The sequence below is a fragment of the Salvelinus fontinalis genome, chromosome 21 (assembly GCF_029448725.1).
Source record: "Salvelinus fontinalis isolate EN_2023a chromosome 21, ASM2944872v1, whole genome shotgun sequence".
NCBI lineage: Eukaryota > Metazoa > Chordata > Actinopteri > Salmoniformes > Salmonidae > Salvelinus > Salvelinus fontinalis.
Genome location: NC_074685.1, coordinates 5,678,031 through 5,697,302, shown reverse-complemented (window position 1 = coordinate 5,697,302; position 19,272 = coordinate 5,678,031). Strand labels below are relative to the sequence as shown.

The following is a 19,272-nucleotide window of genomic DNA, read 5'->3' as shown; positions in this document are numbered from 1 at the left end:
TTCATCGTCAGTCACGTGTAACTGTGTGTTTCATCGTCTCAGTCACGTGTAACTGTGTGTTTCCTCCTCAGTCACGTGTAACTGTGTGTTTCATCGTCTCAGTCACGTGTAACTGTGTGTTTCATCGTCTCAGTCACGTGTAACTGTGTGTTTCATCGTCAGTCACGTGTAACTGTGTGTTTCATCGTCTATCACGTGTAACTGTGTGTTTCATCGTCTCAGTCACGTGTAGCTGTGTGTTTCATCGTTTCAGTCACGTGTAACTGTGTGTTTCATCGTCTCAGTCACGTGTAACTGTGTGTTTCATCGTCTCAGTCACGTGTAACTGTGTGTTTCATCGTGTCAGTCACGTGTAACTGTGTGTTTCATCGTCTCAGTCAGGTGTAACTCTGTGTTTCATCGTCTCAGTCACGTGTAACTGTGTGTTTCATCGTCTCAGTCACGTGTAGCTGTGTGTTTCATCGTCTCAGTCACGTGTAACTGTGTGTTTCATCGTCTCAGTCACGTGTAACTGTGTGTTTCCTCCTCAGTCACGTGTAACTCTGTGTTTCATCGTCTCAGTCACGTGTAACTGTGTGTTTCATCGTCTCAGTCACGTGTAACTGCATGTTTCATCGTCTCAGTCACGTGTAACTGTGTGTTTCATTGTCTCAGTCACGTGTAGCTGTGTGTTTCATCGTCTCAGTCACGTGTAACTGTGTGTTTCATCGTCTCAGTCACGTGTAACTGTGTGTTTCATTGTCTCAGTCACGTGTAGCTGTGTGTTTCATCGTCTCAGTCACGTGTAACTGTGTGTTTCATCGTCTCAGTCACGTGTAACTGTGTGTTTCCTCCTCAGTCACGTGTAACTGTGTGTTTCATCGTCTCAGTCACGTGTAACTGTGTGTTTCATCGTCAGTCACGTGTAACTGTGTGTTTCATCGTCTCAGTCACGTGTAACTGTGTGTTTCATCGTCTCAGTCACGTGTAACTCGGTGTTTCATCGTCTCAGTCACGTGTAACTCGGTGTTTCATCGTCACAGTCACGTGTAACTGTGTTTCATCCTCAGTCACGTGTAACTGTGTGTTTCATCGTCACAGTCACGTGTAACTCTGTGTTTCATCGTCTCAGTCACGTGTAACTCGGTGTTTCATCGTCACAGTCACGTGTAACTGTGTTTCATCCTCAGTCACGTGTAACTGTGTGTTTCATCGTCACAGTCACGTGTAACTCGGTGTTTCATCGTCTCAGTCACGTGTAACTCGGTGTTTCATCGTCACAGTCACGTGTAACTGTGTTTCATCCTCAGTCACGTGTAACTGCGTGTTTCATCGTCTCAGTCACGTGTAACTGCGTGTTTCATCGTGTCAGTCACGTGTAACTGTGTGTTTCATCGTCTCAGTCACGTGTAACTGTGTGTTTCATCGTCTCAGTCACGTGTAACTGTGTGTTTCATCGTCAATCACGTGTAACTGTGTGTTTCATCGTCAGTCACGTGTAACTGTGTGTTTCATCGTCTCAGTCACGTGTAGCTGTGTGTTTCATCGTTTCAGTCACGTGTAACTGTGTGTTTCATCGTCTCAGTCACGTGTAACTGCGTGTTTCATCGTCTCAGTCACGTGTAACTGCGTGTTTCATCGTGTCAGTCACGTGTAACTGTGTGTTTCATCGTCTCAGTCACGTGTAACTGTGTGTTTCATCGTCTCAGTCACGTGTAACTGTGTGTTTCCTCCTCAGTCACGTGCAACTGTGTGTTTCATCGTGTCAGTCACGTGCAGCTGTGTGTTTCATCGTCTCAGTCACGTGTAACTGTGTGTTTCATCGTCTCAGTCACGTGTAACTGTGTGTTTCCTCCTTAGTCACGTGCAACTGTGTGTTTCATCGTCAGTCACGTGTAACTGTGTGTTTCATCGTCAGTCACGTGTAACTGTGTGTTTCATCGTCTCAGTCACGTGTAACTGTGTGTTTCCTCCTCAGTCACGTGTAACTGTGTGTTTCATCGTCTCAGTCACGTGTAACTGTGTGTTTCATCGTCTCAGTCACGTGTAACTGTGTGTTTCATCGTCAGTCACGTGTAACTGTGTGTTTCATCGTCAGTCACGTGTAACTGTGTGTTTCATCGTCTCAGTCACGTGTAGCTGTGTGTTTCATCGTCTCAGTCACGTGTAACTCGGTGTTTCATCGTCACAGTCACGTGTAACTGTGTTTCATCCTCAGTCACGTGTAACTGTGTGTTTCATCGTCACAGTCACGTGTAACTCGGTGTTTCATCGTCTCAGTCACGTGTAACTCGGTGTTTCATCGTCACAGTCACGTGTAACTGTGTTTCATCCTCAGTCACGTGTAACTGCGTGTTTCATCGTCTCAGTCACGTGTAACTGCGTGTTTCATCGTGTCAGTCACGTGTAACTGTGTGTTTCATCGTCTCAGTCACGTGTAACTGTGTGTTTCATCGTCTCAGTCACGTGTAACTGTGTGTTTCATCGTCAATCACGTGTAACTGTGTGTTTCATCGTCAGTCACGTGTAACTGTGTGTTTCATCGTCTCAGTCACGTGTAGCTGTGTGTTTCATCGTTTCAGTCACGTGTAACTGTGTGTTTCATCGTCTCAGTCACGTGTAACTGCGTGTTTCATCGTCTCAGTCACGTGTAACTGCGTGTTTCATCGTGTCAGTCACGTGTAACTGTGTGTTTCATCGTCTCAGTCACGTGTAACTGTGTGTTTCATCGTCTCAGTCACGTGTAACTGTGTGTTTCCTCCTCAGTCACGTGCAACTGTGTGTTTCATCGTGTCAGTCACGTGCAGCTGTGTGTTTCATCGTCTCAGTCACGTGTAACTGTGTGTTTCATCGTCTCAGTCACGTGTAACTGTGTGTTTCCTCCTCAGTCACGTGCAACTGTGTGTTTCATCGTCAGTCACGTGTAACTGTGTGTTTCATCGTCAGTCACGTGTAACTGTGTGTTTCATCGTCTCAGTCACGTGTAACTGTGTGTTTCCTCCTCAGTCACGTGTAACTGTGTGTTTCATCGTCTCAGTCACGTGTAACTGTGTGTTTCATCGTCTCAGTCACGTGTAACTGTGTGTTTCATCGTCAGTCACGTGTAACTGTGTGTTTCATCGTCAGTCACGTGTAACTGTGTTTTTCATCGTCTCAGTCACGTGTAGCTGTGTGTTTCATCGTTTCAGTCACGTGTAACTGTGTGTTTCATCGTCTCAGTCACGTGTAACTGCGTGTTTCATCGTCTCAGTCACGTGTAACTGCGTGTTTCATCGTGTCAGTCACGTGTAACTGTGTGTTTCATCGTCAGTCACGTGTAACTGTGTGTTTCCTCCTCAGTCACGTGTAACTGTGTGTTTCATCGTCTCAGTCACGTGTAACTGTGTGTTTCATCGTCAGTCACGTGTAACTGTGTGTTTCATCGTCAGTCACGTGTAACTGTGTGTTTCATCGTCTCAGTCACGTGTAGCTGTGTGTTTCATCGTTTCAGTCACGTGTAACTGTGTGTTTCATCGTCTCAGTCACGTGTAACTGTGTGTTTCATCGTCTCAGTCACGTGTAACTGTGTGTTTCATCGTCTCAGTCACGTGTAACTGTGTGTTTCATCGTCTCAGTCACGTGTAACTCTGTGTTTCATCGTCTCAGTCACGTGTAACTCTGTGTTTCATCGTCTCAGTCACGTGTAACTGTGTGTTTCCTCCTCAGTCACGTGTAACTCTGTGTTTCATCGTCTCAGTCACGTGTAACTCTGTGTTTCATCGTCTCAGTCAGGTGTAACTCTGTGTTTCATCGTCTCAGTCAGGTGTAACTCTGTGTTTCATCGTCTCAGTCACGTGTAACTGCGTGTTTCATCGTCTCAGTCACGTGTAACTGTGTGTTTCATCGTCTCAGTCACGTGTAACTCTGTGTTTCATCGTCTCAGTCACGTGTAACTGCGTGTTTCATCGTCTCAGTCACGTGTAACTGCGTGTTTCATCGTCTCAGTCACGTGTAACTGCGTGTTTCATTGTCTCAGTCACGTGCAGCTGTGTGTTTCATCGTCTCAGTCACGTGTAACTGTGTGTTTCCTCCTCAGTCACGTGTAACTGTGTGTTTCATCGTCTCAGTCACGTGTAACTGTGTGTTTCATCGTCTCAGTCACGTGTAACTGTGTGTTTCATCGTCAGTCACGTGTAACTGTGTGTTTCATCGTCAGTCACGTGTAACTGTGTGTTTCATCGTCTCAGTCACGTGTAGCTGTGTGTTTCATCGTTTCAGTCACGTGTAACTGTGTGTTTCATCGTCTCAGTCACGTGTAACTGCGTGTTTCATCGTCTCAGTCACGTGTAACTGCGTGTTTCATCGTGTCAGTCACGTGTAACTGTGTGTTTCATCGTCAGTCACGTGTAACTGTGTGTTTCCTCCTCAGTCACGTGTAACTGTGTGTTTCATCGTCTCAGTCACGTGTAACTGTGTGTTTCATCGTCAGTCACGTGTAACTGTGTGTTTCATCGTCAGTCACGTGTAACTGTGTGTTTCATCGTCTCAGTCACGTGTAGCTGTGTGTTTCATCGTTTCAGTCACGTGTAACTGTGTGTTTCATCGTCTCAGTCACGTGTAACTGTGTGTTTCATCGTCTCAGTCACGTGTAACTGTGTGTTTCATCGTCTCAGTCACGTGTAACTGTGTGTTTCATCGTCTCAGTCACGTGTAACTGTGTGTTTCATCGTCTCAGTCACGTGTAACTCTGTGTTTCATCGTCTCAGTCACGTGTAACTGTGTGTTTCCTCCTCAGTCACGTGTAACTCTGTGTTTCATCGTCTCAGTCACGTGTAACTCTGTGTTTCATCGTCTCAGTCAGGTGTAACTCTGTGTTTCATCGTCTCAGTCAGGTGTAACTCTGTGTTTCATCGTCTCAGTCACGTGTAACTGCGTGTTTCATCGTCTCAGTCACGTGTAACTGTGTGTTTCATCGTCTCAGTCACGTGTAACTCTGTGTTTCATCGTCTCAGTCACGTGTAACTGCGTGTTTCATCGTCTCAGTCACGTGTAACTGCGTGTTTCATCGTCTCAGTCACGTGTAACTGCGTGTTTCATTGTCTCAGTCACGTGCAGCTGTGTGTTTCATCGTCTCAGTCACGTGTAGCTGTGTGTTTCATCGTCTCAGTCACGTGTAACTGTGTGTTTCCTCCTCAGTCACGTGCAACTGTGTGTTTCATCGTCAGTCACGTGTAACTGTGTGTTTCATCGTCAGTCACGTGTAATTGTGTGTTTCATCGTCTCAGTCACGTGTAACTGTGTGTTTCCTCCTCAGTCACGTGTAACTGTGTGTTTCATCGTCTCAGTCACGTGTAACTGTGTGTTTCATCGTCTCAGTCACGTGTAACTGTGTGTTTCATCGTCAGTCACGTGTAACTGTGTGTTTCATCGTCAGTCACGTGTAACTGTGTGTTTCATCGTCTCAGTCACGTGTAGCTGTGTGTTTCATCGTTTCAGTCACGTGTAACTGTGTGTTTCATCGTCTCAGTCACGTGTAACTGCGTGTTTCATCGTCTCAGTCACGTGTAACTGCGTGTTTCATCGTGTCAGTCACGTGTAACTGTGTGTTTCATCGTCTCAGTCACGTGTAACTGTGTGTTTCATCGTCTCAGTCACGTGTAACTGCGTGTTTCATCGTCTCAGTCACGTGTAACTGCGTGTTTCATTGTCTCAGTCACGTGCAGCTGTGTGTTTCATCATCTCAGTCACGTGTAACTGTGTGTTTCATCGTCTCAGTCACGTGTAACTGTGTGTTTCCTCCTCAGTCACGTGTAACTGTGTGTTTCATCGTCAGTCACGTGTAACTGTGTGTTTCATCGTCTCAGTCACGTGTAACTGTGTGTTTCCTCCTCAGTCACGTGTAACTGTGTGTTTCATCGTCTCAGTCACGTGTAACTGTGTGTTTCATCGTCTCAGTCACGTGTAACTGTGTGTTTCATCGTCAGTCACGTGTAACTGTGTGTTTCATCGTCAGTCACGTGTAACTGTGTGTTTCATCGTCAGTCACGTGTAACTGTGTGTTTCATCGTCTCAGTCACGTGTAACTGTGTGTTTCCTCCTCAGTCACGTGTAACTGTGTGTTTCATCGTCTCAGTCACGTGTAACTGTGTGTTTCATCGTCTCAGTCACGTGTAACTGTGTGTTTCATCGTCTCAGTCACGTGTAACTGTGTGTTTCATCGTCAGTCACGTGTAACTGTGTGTTTCATCGTCAGTCACGTGTAACTGTGTGTTTCATCGTCTCAGTCACGTGTAGCTGTGTGTTTCATCGTTTCAGTCACGTGTAACTGTGTGTTTCATCGTCTCAGTCACGTGTAACTGTGTGTTTCATCGTCTCAGTCACGTGTAACTGTGTGTTTCATCGTGTCAGTCACGTGTAACTGTGTGTTTCATCGTCTCAGTCAGGTGTAACTCTGTGTTTCATCGTCTCAGTCACGTGTAACTGTGTGTTTCATCGTCTCAGTCACGTGTAGCTGTGTGTTTCATCGTCTCAGTCACGTGTAACTGTGTGTTTCATCGTCTCAGTCACGTGTAACTGTGTGTTTCCTCCTCAGTCACGTGTAACTCTGTGTTTCATCGTCTCAGTCACGTGTAACTGTGTGTTTCATCGTCTCAGTCACGTGTAACTGCGTGTTTCATCGTCTCAGTCACGTGTAACTGTGTGTTTCATTGTCTCAGTCACGTGTAGCTGTGTGTTTCATCGTCTCAGTCACGTGTAACTGTGTGTTTCATCGTCTCAGTCACGTGTAACTGTGTGTTTCATTGTCTCAGTCACGTGTAGCTGTGTGTTTCATCGTCTCAGTCACGTGTAACTGTGTGTTTCATCGTCTCAGTCACGTGTAACTGTGTGTTTCCTCCTCAGTCACGTGTAACTGTGTGTTTCATCGTCTCAGTCACGTGTAACTGTGTGTTTCATCGTCAGTCACGTGTAACTGTGTGTTTCATCGTCTCAGTCACGTGTAACTGTGTGTTTCATCGTCTCAGTCACGTGTAACTCGGTGTTTCATCGTCTCAGTCACGTGTAACTCGGTGTTTCATCGTCACAGTCACGTGTAACTGTGTTTCATCCTCAGTCACGTGTAACTGTGTGTTTCATCGTCACAGTCACGTGTAACTCTGTGTTCATCGTCACAGTCACGTGTAACTGTGTGTTTCATCGTCTCAGTCACGTGTAACTGTGTGTTTCATCGTCTCAGTCACGTGTAACTCGGTGTTTCATCGTCTCAGTCACGTGTAACTCGGTGTTTCATCGTCACAGTCACGTGTAACTGTGTGTTTCATCCTCAGTCACGTGTAACTGTGTGTTTCATCGTCACTGTCACGTGTAACTCTGTATTTCATCGTCTCAGTCACGTGTAACTGTGTGTTTCATCGTCTCAGTCACGTGTAACTGTGTGTTTCATCGTCTCAGTCACGTGTAACTGTGTGTTTCATCGTCTCAGTCACGTGTAACTGTGTGTTTCATCGTCTCAGTCACGTGTAACTGTGTGTTTCATCGTCTCAGTCACGTGTAACTGTGTGTTTCATCGTCTCAGTCACGTGTAACTGTGTGTTTCATCGTCACAGTCACGTGTAACTGTGTGTTTCAACGTCTCAGTCACGTGTAACTGTGTGTTTCATCGTCTCAGTCACGTGTAACTGTGTGTTTCATCGTCACAGTCACGTGTAACTGTGTGTTTCATCGTCACAGTCACGTGTAACTGTGTGTTTCATCGTCTCAGTCACGTGCAACTGTGTGTTTCATCGTCTCAGTCACGTGTAACTGTGTGTTTCATCATCTCAGTCACGTGTAACTGTGTGTTTCATCGTCACAGTCACGTGTAACTGTGTGTTTCATCGTCACAGTCACGTGTAACTGTGTGTTTCATCGTCACAGTCACGTGTAACTGTGTGTTTCATCGTCTCAGTCACGTGTAACTGTGTGTTTCATCGTCTCAGTCACGTGTAACTGTGTGTTTCATCGTCTCAGTCACGTGTAACTGTGTGTTTCATCGTCTCAGTCACGTGTAACTGTGTGTTTCATCGTCTCAGTCACGTGTAACTGTGTGTTTCATCGTCTCAGTCACGTGTAACTGTGTGTTTCATCGTCTCAGTCACGTGTAACTGTGTGTTTCATCGTCTCAGTCACGTGTAACTGTGTGTTTCATCGTCTCAGTCACGTGTAACTGTGTTTCATCGTCTCAGTCACGTGTAACTGTGTGTTTCATCGTCTCAGTCACGTGTAACTGTGTGTTTCATCGTCTCAGTCACGTGTAACTGTGTGTTTCATCCTCCGTCACGTGTAACTGTGTCTTTCATCGTCTCAGTCACGTGTAACTGTGTCTTTCATCGTCTCAGTCACGTGTAACTGTGTCTTTCATCGTCTCAGTCACGTGCAACTGTGTGTTTCATCGTCTCAGTCACGTGCAACTGTGTGTTTCATCGTCTCAGTCACGTGCAACTGTGTGTTTCATCGTCTCAGTCACGTGCAACTGTGTGTTTCATCGTCTCAGTCACGTGTAACTGTGTGTTTCATCGTCTCAGTCACGTGTAACTGTGTTTCATCGTCACAGTCACGTGTAACTGTGTGTTTCATCGTCTCAGTCACGTGTAACTGTGTGTTTCATCGTCTCAGTCACGTGTAACTGTGTGTTTCATCGTCTCAGTCACGTGTAACTGTGTGTTTCATCGTCTCAGTCACGTGTAACTGTGTGTTTCATTGTCTCAGTCACGTGTAGCTGTGTGTTTCATCGTCTCAGTCACGTGTAACTGTGTGTTTCATCGTCTCAGTCACGTGTTACTCTGTGTTTCATCGTCTCAGTCACGTGTAACTGTGTGTTTCATCGTCACAGTCACGTGTAACTGTGTGTTTCATCATCACAGTCACGTGTAACTGTGTGTTTCATCGTCTCAGTCACGTGTGTTTCTTTTCTCCCTTCCAGAAAGAGATGACTTCTGGGATGTGTCACTGAGGAGCAGAACCACTGGAGCAGCTGAGGGACTGTCGGGGACGTCCTGCTGGCATGGCAGGAGGTTACCATGGAGATATGGAGGGGTACACAGTTGACTCTGAAGCTTGATGACATCATCAGTGTGATTCAACTAGCTAGATGTCATCGCTGTCATTCTGATAGCAAGAGAAGAACCTGTTACCTGCAGATATACCCGGATGAATGGATGGATGGATGAATGGGATGGATGGATGGACACTGTAGCAAAGACATTCTACTATTTCTACTGTAGTTTACTTTAAGGACTTCCCTCTGTAACACCACGTCGTTGAGGAGGACCTCCCTCTGCAACACCACGTCGTTGAGGAGGACCTCCCTCTGTAACACCACGTCGTTGAGGAGGACCTCCCTCTGTAACACCACGTCGTTGAGGAGGACCTCCCTCTGTAACACCACGTCGTTGAGGAGGACCTCCCTCTGTAACACCACGTCGTTGAGGAGGACCTCCCTCTGTAACACCACGTCGTTGAGGAGGACCTCCCTCTGTAACACCACGTCGTTGAGGAGGACCTCCCTCTGTAACACCACGTCATTGAGGAGGACCTCCCTCTGTAACACCACATCGTTGAGGAGGACCTCCTCTGTAACACCAGGACCTCCCTCTGTAACACCACGTCGTTGAGGAGGACCTCCCTCTGTAACACCACGTCGTTGAGGAGGACCTCCCTCTGTAACACCACGTCGTTGAGGAGGACCTCCCTCTGTAACACCACGTCGTTGAGGAGGACCTCCCTCTGTAACACCACGTCGTTGAGGAGGACCTCCCTCTGTAACACCACGTTGTTGAGGAGGACCTCCCTCTGTAACACCACATTGTTGAGGAGGACCTCCTTCTGTAACACCACGTCATTGAGGAGGACCTCCCTCTGTAACACCACATCGTTGAGGAGGACCTCCTCTGTAACACCAGGACCTCCCTCTGTAACACCACGTCGTTGAGGAGGACCTCCCTCTGTAACACCACGTCGTTGAGGAGGACCTCCCTCTGTAACACCACGTTGTTGAGGAGGACCTCCCTCTGTAACACCACGTCGTTGAGGAGGACCTCCCTCTGTAACACCACGTCGTTGAGGAGGCCCTCCCTCTGTAACACCACGTCGTTGAGGAGGACCTCCCTCTGTAACACCACGTCGTTGAGGAGGACCTCCCTCTGTAACACCAGGACCTCCCTCTGTAACACCACATCGTTGAGGAGGACCTCCCTCTGTAACACCACGTCGTTGAGGAGGACCTCCCTCCGTAACACCACGTCGTTGAGGAGGACCTCCCTCTGTAACACCACGTCGTTGAGGAGGACCTCCCTCTGTAACACCACGTCGTTGAGGAGGACCTCCCTCTGTAACACCACGTCGTTGAGGAGGACCTCCCTCTGTAACACCACGTCGTTGAGGAGGACCTCCCTCTGTAACACCACGTCGTTGAGGAGGCCCTCCCTCTGTAACACCACGTCGTTGAGGAGGACCTCCCTCTGTAACACCACGTCGTTGAGGAGGACCTCCCTCTGTAACACCAGGACCTCCCTCTGTAACACCACGTCGTTGAGGAGGACCTCCCTCTGTAACACCACGTCGTTGAGGAGGACCTCCCTCTGTAACACCACGTCGTTGAGGAGGACCTCCCTCTGTAACACCACGTCGTTGAGGAGGACCTCCCTCTGTAACACCACATTGTTGAGGAGGACCTCCTTCTGTAACACCACGTCGTTGAGGAGGACCTCCCTCTGTAACACCACATCGTTGAGGAGGACCTCCTCTGTAACACCACGTCATTGAGGAGGAGATGATTTAACCTCTCTAGGGTATGTGGGACGGTAGCGTCCCACCTCGTCAACAGCCAGTGAAACTGCAGGGCGCCAAATTCAAAACAACAGAAATCCTATAATTTAAATTCCTCAAACATACAAGTATTTTACACCATTTTAAAGATACACTTGTTGTAAATCCAGCCAAAGTGTCCGATTTCAAAAAGGTTTTACGACGAAAGCACACCAAACGATTATGTTAGGTATGATTATGTTAGGTATGAGCCAAGTCACAGAAAAAGACAGCCATTTTTCCAGCCAAAGAGAGCAGTAACAAAAAGCAGAAATAGAGATAAAATTAATCACTAACCTTTGATAATCTTCATCAGATGACACCCATAGGACTTCATGTTACACAATACATGTATTTTTTATTCGGTAAAGTTCATATTTATATCCAAAAATCTGAGTTTAGGCAAGATAATAGGTATGGTGCCGCTCACCTTCCTAGCCGCTTTTTGCTTTTTAAATGCATGTAGATTTGTAGAAAATTGTATCACTTGGCAAAAAGCCTGAGAAAATGCAGAGCGCCAAATTAAAATTAATTACTATGAAAATTACTATAAAATCAAAATTTCATTAAATCACGCATGAAAGATACCAAATTAAAGCTACACTGGTTGTGAATCCAGCCAACACATCCGAATTCAAATAGGTTTTTCAGCGAAAGCATACGATGCTATTATCTGAGCATAGCACCATAGTAAACAAAATAGAGAACTTTTCAACCCTGCAGACACAAAATGCAGAAACAAAAATATAATGCATGCCTTACCTTTGACGAGCTTCTTCTGTTGGCACTCCAATATGTCCCATAAACATCACAAATGGTCCTTTTGTTCGATTAATTCCGTCGATATATATCCAAAATGTCCATTTATTTGGCGCGTTTGATCCAGAAAAACACTGGTTCCAACTTGCTCAAACGTGACGACAAAATATCTCAAAGGTTACCTGTAAACTTTGCCAAAAAATGTCAAACTACTTTTGTAATACAACTTTAGGTATTTTTTAACGTTAATAATCGATAAAATTGAAGACGGGATGATATGTGTTCAATACAGGATTAAAACGATATGTAGCATGCCTTCTGTTTGATTGAAACGCATGTCTAGGACACCTGGAGTGCCTCGACTTCAAGATGGCCGTATTTCTTCATTACACAAAGGAATAACCTCAACCTATTTCTTATGACTGTTGACATCTAGTGGAAGCCGTAGGAACTGTAAGAATTCGCTTAGAAATCTGGTTTCCCAATGAAAAATCATTGAAGAGACAGTGACCTCAAAAAAAAAAAAAATCTGAATGGTTTGTCCTCGGGGTTAAATAAGCTAAATAAGTTATACTCAGACATGATTCAAACAGTTTTAGAAACTTCAGAGTGTTGTCCATCCCAATCTACTAATAATATGCATATCCTATCTCCTGGGGATGAGTAGCTGGCAGTTGAATTTGGGTATGCTTTTCATCCAAACGTGAAAATGCTGCCCCCTACCCTAGAGAAGTTAACTAACATTTACATGAGTTGATTGCGTAGTAGAGGTACATCTAAAATGGCACCCTGTTCCCTATATAGTGCACTACTTTAGACCAGAGCCCTATGGCACCCTATATAGTGCACTACTTTAGACCAGAGCCCTATTCCCTATAATAGAGCACTACCTTAGACCAGAGCCCTATGGCACCCTATTCCCTACTAGGACCACATGACTGACTGCTGGTAGAATCTACACACAGGTTTGACCTCCTTTCTCCACTATGGGGCGCTCTACAGTAGGACTTAAGCTTTGTAGAATGCTGCACATGGTTAATACACTAATGAGGTTTTAATACCCTGATGAGGTTTTAATACACTAATGAGGTTTTAATACCCTAATGAGGTTTTAATATCCTGATGAGGTTTTAATACCCTGACAATGTTTTAATACCCTGGTGAGGTTTTAATATCCTGATGAGGTTTTAATACACTGATGAGGTTTTAATACTCTGACAAGGTTTTAATATCCTGATGAGGTTTTAATACTCTGATGAGGTTTTAATACACTAACGAGGTAATGATACACTGATGAGGTTTTAATACACTGATGAGGTTTTAATACCCTGATGAGGTTTTGATACACTGATGAGGTTTTAATACTCTGACAAGGTTTTAATACACTGATGAGGTTTTGATACACTGATGAGGTTTTAATACCCTGATGAGGTTTTAATACCCTGATGAGGTTTTAATACCCTGATGAGGTTTTAATACCCTGAAGAGGTTTTAATACCCTGAAGAGGTTTTAATACCCTGAAGAGGTTTTAATACCCTGATGAGGTTTTAATACCCTGATGAGGTTTTAATACCCTGATGAGGTTTTAATACCCTGAAGAGGTTTTAATACACTGATGAGGTTTTAATACACTAATGAGGTTTTAATACTCTGATGAGGTTTTGATACTCTGAGGTTTTAATACCCTGATGAGGTTTTAATACACTGATGAGGTTTTAATACCCTGATGAGGTTTTGATACACTAATGAGGTTTTAATACCCTGATGAGGTTTTAATACCCTGATGAGGTTTTAATACCCTGATGAGGTTTTAATACCCTGACAATGCTTTAATACACTGATGAGGTTTTAATACCCTGATGAGGTTTTAATACCCTGACAATGCTTTAATACACTGATGAGGTTTTAATACCCTGACAATGTTTTAATACTCTGATGAGGTTTTAATACCCTGACAAGGTTTTAATACACTGATGAGGTTTTAATACCCTGATGAGGTTTTGATACACTGATGAGGTTTTAATACCCTGATGAGGTTTTAATACCCTGATGAGGTTTTAATAGACTGACAATGTTTTTATACACTGATGACGTAATGATACACTGATGAGGTATTTGATGTGGACGGATACAGACGTTTACCCGGTGTTGGTTACAGTTTGTCTATATAGTCTCCAACGATAACATGGTTTTTGTTGTTTAATTATGTCTTGTCTCGGAAACCTGCTTTTCCTGGTAGTTTTCCAATGAACAGTTGAAAATCATCACAAGACGTTATGTTTTCATGTTTGTAATCGTGATCTTTGGCGTGGAGACGGCCAAATCAGTCAGTTGATTTCGTTCATTTTTGTCTGTGTTTTGTGTCATCGTGTGTTTGACTGGTAACCGTCATGATTTAGCTACCGTTCATGTGGTTGAATCTGTGATCGCCTAGTTCACAGTTTATAACAATTACATTTATTTGTTGAATCACGTCGAGTTAATTTGATGTTTCACCTGTCTACATTTTTATGATTCAAAAGCATATGGACAGCGGTGTTCCTTCCATATTTTGTTGTTGACAAATTTAAATACTGTGACTTGACTTCAGGTACCCAGAATGATCAATAACAGCAGTACAAATGGAATAACCAACTGTAGCGTTGGTAGTTTTCACAGGTCCTTTCAAGTGCTGTTACCATTGGCTTACTCTTCAAATAAGATGTACATCAATCATGATCAGGTTTTTTCAATCACTTCACCGTGAGGACTTCTTTCTATTTAAATCTGCACCTGTAGTGCTGACACCTTTGTCCTGGGGAATATGGTAGTCCTGTGTGAGACTTTAACAACACTGGCATCCAGTCTGTCAATACAATCCTCACAGTCTGTAGTCTAACGTGTAATAGTCCCAGCCTCGGTCTTTACACAGTAACTGAATGTTTATTCTGTTTTACTAGAAAACACTGACACCATATTTACTGTTTTTAATGCTGTTTGACTGTTCATGATTCCATGTCAACATTACTACGACCACAAGCAATAAAGTGTGTTTTGATTCGTTTCTCAGACTCTTCCTGTCCATTCATTTTGAGGGGTAGTTTCACATTCTACTGGTGTTGTGTACATCTGTTGTTGAGAGAAACGCAGAGCTTCAATCTCTTCGTCTGAGCTCATTAACTCATCTGTCTCCCATTTATGAAATGGATGGTTGTAAAAAATAAAAATAAATGTTTTGTAAAAGGCAGCAGACTGTTTGTCATGGCAACACCATGTATTCCAAGTCACGAGTCTCTTTGAGGATAAATGAGACAACTTAGAGGCGTGAGGAAAAAGAACCCTGGACACACTCTCCTTAGCTCTACAACTTCCTGTATACCAACTGTCTACAGGATTGGGCTCTTAAGTCTGCTCCGATCACATGACCAAAGTATTGTATCTCCTTACTTCCCAAAGTGGCACTTGTCTTTGTTCCGCTTGTAGTCCTGACTCTTTGATGGTCTGTAGCGCTTTGCTCAGATTCCTGTCGCGTTCTTCCTTGTTTGTTGCACCGTACACCAGTATGTCGTCCTGTCTTCTCAGGAGCTCGCTCATCTCCCTCTGAAAGATCTCTGGCGCATCTGGTTATCCTGTCCTCTCAGGAGCTCGCTCATCTCCCTCTGAAAGATCTCTGGCGCATCTGGTTATCCTGTCCTCTCAGGAGCTCGCTCATCTCCCTCTGAAAGATCTCTGGCGCATCTGGTTATCCTGTCCTCTCAGGAGCTCGCTCATCTCCCTCTGAAAGATCTCTGGCGCATCTGGTTATCCTGTCCTCTCAGGAACTCGCTCATCTCCCTCTGAAAGATCTCTGGCGCATCTGGTTATCCTGTCCTCTCAGGAGCTCGCTCATCTCCCTCTGAAAGATCTCTGGCACATCTGGTTATCCTGTCCTCTCAGGAACTCGCTCATCTCCCTCTGAAAGATCTCTGGCGCATCTGGTTATCCTGTCCTCTCAGGAACTCGCTCATCTCCCTCTGAAAGATCTCTGGCGCATCTGGTTATCCTGTCCTCTCAGGAGCTCGCTCATCTCCCTCTGAAAGATCTCTGGCGCATCTGGTTATCCTGTCCTCTCAGGAGCTCGCTCATCTCCCTCTGAAAGATCTCTGGCGCATCTGGTTATCCTGTCCTCTCAGGAACTCGCTCATCTCCCTCTGAAAGATCTCTGGCGCATCTGGTTATCCTGTCCTCTCAGGAGCTCGCTCATCTCCCTCTGAAAGATCTCTGGCGCATCTGGTTATCCTGTCCTCTCTGGAGCTCGCTCATCTCCCTCTGAAAGATCTCTGGTGCATCTGGTTATCCTGTCCTCTCAGGAGCTCGCTCATCTCCCTCTGAAAGATCTCTGGCGCATCTGGTTATCCTGTCCTCTCAGGAGCTCGCTCATCTCCCTCTGAAAGATCTCTGGCGCATCTGGTTATCCTGTCCTCTCAGGAGCTCGCTCATCTCCCTCTGAAAGATCTCTGGCGTATCTGGTTATCCTGTCCTCTCAGGAGCTCGCTCATCTCCCTCTGAAAGATCTCTGGCGCATCTGGTTATCCTGTCCTCTCAGGAGCTCGCTCATCTCCCTCTGAAAGATCTCTGGCGCATCTGGTTATCCTGTCCTCTCAGGAGCTCGCTCATCTCCCTCTGAAAGATCTCTGGCGCATCTGGTTATCCTGTCCTCTCAGGAGCTCGCTCATCTCCCTCTGAAAGATCTCTGGCGCATCTGGTTATCCTGTCCTCTCAGGAGCTCGCTCATCTCCCTCTGAAAGATCTCTGGCGCATCTGGTTATCCTGTCCTCTCAGGAGCTCGCTCATCTCCCTCTGAAAGATCTCTGGCGCATCTGGTTATTCCAAAAAAAAGGAAGACGCTTGAAGTAGAATCTCCCCATCGGGACTGTTGAAAGTCGTCAAGTCTTCGGCAACTGGATTCAACCGGTATCTACCAAAAAAAAAACTCTAGACACATCGGGTGTGGAAAAGACTAGATAGCTTTGGTGCTATATCCTCCAACGGGTAAACTATCCCGTTTTCACTGCTTTCATCGAGTCGTTTTAAGTCTACGCACGTTCTCACTTTGCCATCAGCACCATGGGAGCACGCCGGTCTGTAGGCATGGTTACTCCCTCCATGATGTCATATCTTCCCATTTCTGTCCAGTTCCTCCTTCCCTCTTGGAAGAAGTGGAGAAGGAATTCTGCGTGGCGAAGTCAGAGAATAGGGGACTTCCTCGGGTCTAAACTCAATCTTGACCGGTTCACAATTCAGTAGGCCCATCTCTCCAAACACATCTGTTCTGAGGACCAAACCCATCTTTCATGCAACGGTTCTGCTAGGTATGTTATTAACGTATGGCACTCGAATCACAAAGATCCAGAACTTGTACATTTCTCCTTTTTCTTTCACTCGTGGTTAGGTAGCCTAGTGGTTAGAGCGTTGGGCCAGTAACCGAAAGGTTACTAGATTGTAATCCCCGAGCTGACAAGGTAAAATCTGTCATTCTTCCCCTGAACAAGGCAGTTAACCCACTGTTCCTAGGCCATCATTGTAAGTAAGGGATTTGTTCTTAACTAACTTACCTCGTTAAATAAACATTTTTAAAAATCCCCATAAAATCAATCCTGCCACCTGGGCTGTGAACAGCATTTTCAATGTTAGCCAGCAGGGGGTGCTGTGGCAAGCTCTGGTAAGTGCTCTGAGACATTACTATAATATCAGCACTAGTTTCAATGTTAGCCAGCAGGGGGTGCTGTGGCAAGCTCTGGTAAGTGCACTGAGACATTACTATAATATCAGCCCCAGTTTCAATGTTAGCCAGCAGGGGGTGCTGTGGCAAGCTCTGGTAAGTGCTCTGAGACATCACTATAATATCAGCGCCAGTTTCAATGTTAGCCAGCAGGGGGTGCTGTGGCAAGCTCTGGTAAGTGCTCTGAGACATTACTATAATATCAGCCCCAGTTTCAATCTTGAACTTGACACGTGTAGCTCAACATGCCACTGATCTTCAGAATCATACTGCTGGGCAACTGATCCTAACAGAATGCCCCTTTTGCATTTCATCCTCAGCTGTAACATCTTTGACCCATTTTGTTATACTTCCTGCATTTTTTTTTTTTTTTTTTTTTGCATGCTGGACAATTTTCACTGTCACCATGGCTGCGGTTACAACTTGATCAATTTTCCCTGTTTCGACTGTTTCTTTGCTTAACCTCTTGATGTGGGAAAAAAAAATTTTTAAATGAAGTTGAACATGTGCTCTCTATGACAGAATGTTATAATTAGATTAAATTTAATTAATTAATTTAATTAAGTAAAACAAATTAAACGTATTTGTTGTACCAAGATACACTTTTCAAAAGACACCGCATTGGTGGAATGACCCATGTACTGTAGATTTGGTTGTACACGGCTCAATGCTTTGTAAACTGCTTGAATCCTATACCACTAGGTGGTATCAGGCCCATATGCTTGTTTAACAAAAAAACAAATGTGCTTAAATCCTCAGAATTAAAAGGTATTCACATCATTAGTCAAAGGTATCAATAATAAAACATCACAGATAAGTATTTATTCACAAAACGTTTTTTATTTTATTTTATTTTACATACAGTTTGTCTATGTAGTGGTTTGAGGCTAGACTCAGATCCGCGCTAGACGCCACCCGCATAGTGGTTGGTTTTGGCGTTAGAGCTGTTAAATCCACAAGTAGCTCCCGGCGTTATACCTGAAGTAGACATCGCCATTGGCTGCATGGAGTCGCATTAAGATAAATCCCATGCAGCCTTGTTTACACATTCCAACACTGGAATGTGAGATGTGATTTACACCTCGATTAGGCTGAAATCATCATTATTTCATTTCCTGATTTTTTTATTTATTTTCAATTTGAATGTCAGTATGTCTATATAGACTTCTCTTTCGGAACTTCTAAAGCGAGTGGGGACGAGTGTGGCTTCTGGCAAGTGTAACGGATGTGAAATGGCTAACTAGTTAGCGGGTACGCGCTAGTAGCGTTTCAATCAGTTACGTCACTTGCTCTGAAACCTAGAAGTAGTGTTGCACCTTGCTCTGCGAGGGCCGCGGCCTTTGTGGAGTGATGGGTAACGATGCTTCGTGGGTGACCGTTGTTGATGTGTGCAGAGGGTCCCTGGTTCGCGCCCGTGTCGGGGCGAGGGGACGACGTAAAGTTATACTGTTACACAAGGATCACAAGAACAGCTGCTCGCTGATTTATAAGGCTCCAACGCAGTGGTCAGCTATCGCCGGTTGGCGCCATGATCCCAGTGAATCTAGGCCTCAATTTGTGAAAGATACTTACAATACACGTGACATCACTGTTGACTGACAGGTCTGTAACGTCTGGTTCCACTGCCCTTATAAGGACAACCGTTACAGTGTTGATATAGGTCAGCCAATGACTATCATAGGATTGCATCTCAAATGGCACCCTATTCCCTACATAGTGCACTTCTTTTGACCAGGATCTATGGTGGCCTATTCTCTACATAGTGCACTACTTTTAACCAGGGTCTATGGCACCCTATTCCCTACATAGTGCACTACTTTTAACCAGGGTCTATGCCACCCTATTCCCTACATAGTGCACTACTTTTGACCATGGTCTATGGCACCCTATTCCCTACATAGTGCACTACTTTTAACCAGGACCCCATAGAGAATAGGGTGCCCTGGACATTCATCACAACATAAAAATCATC

The 19,272-nt window shown here is 45.0% G+C and overlaps 1 protein-coding gene across 1 annotated transcript in view; it reads left to right on the top strand.

Moving 5' to 3' along the window:
- Positions 1–14,603, top strand: part of LOC129818080 (MOB kinase activator 3B) — a 55,030-nt gene extending 40,427 nt beyond the window's left edge. Inside the window, exon 3 of the mRNA XM_055873635.1 lies at positions 8,918–14,603. Within this exon, the coding sequence (XP_055729610.1) occupies positions 8,918–8,947 (30 nt within the window). The 3' untranslated portion in view covers positions 8,948–14,603. The remainder of the gene's footprint in view (positions 1–8,917) is intronic.
- The last annotated feature ends 4,669 nt before the right edge of the window (positions 14,604–19,272 follow it).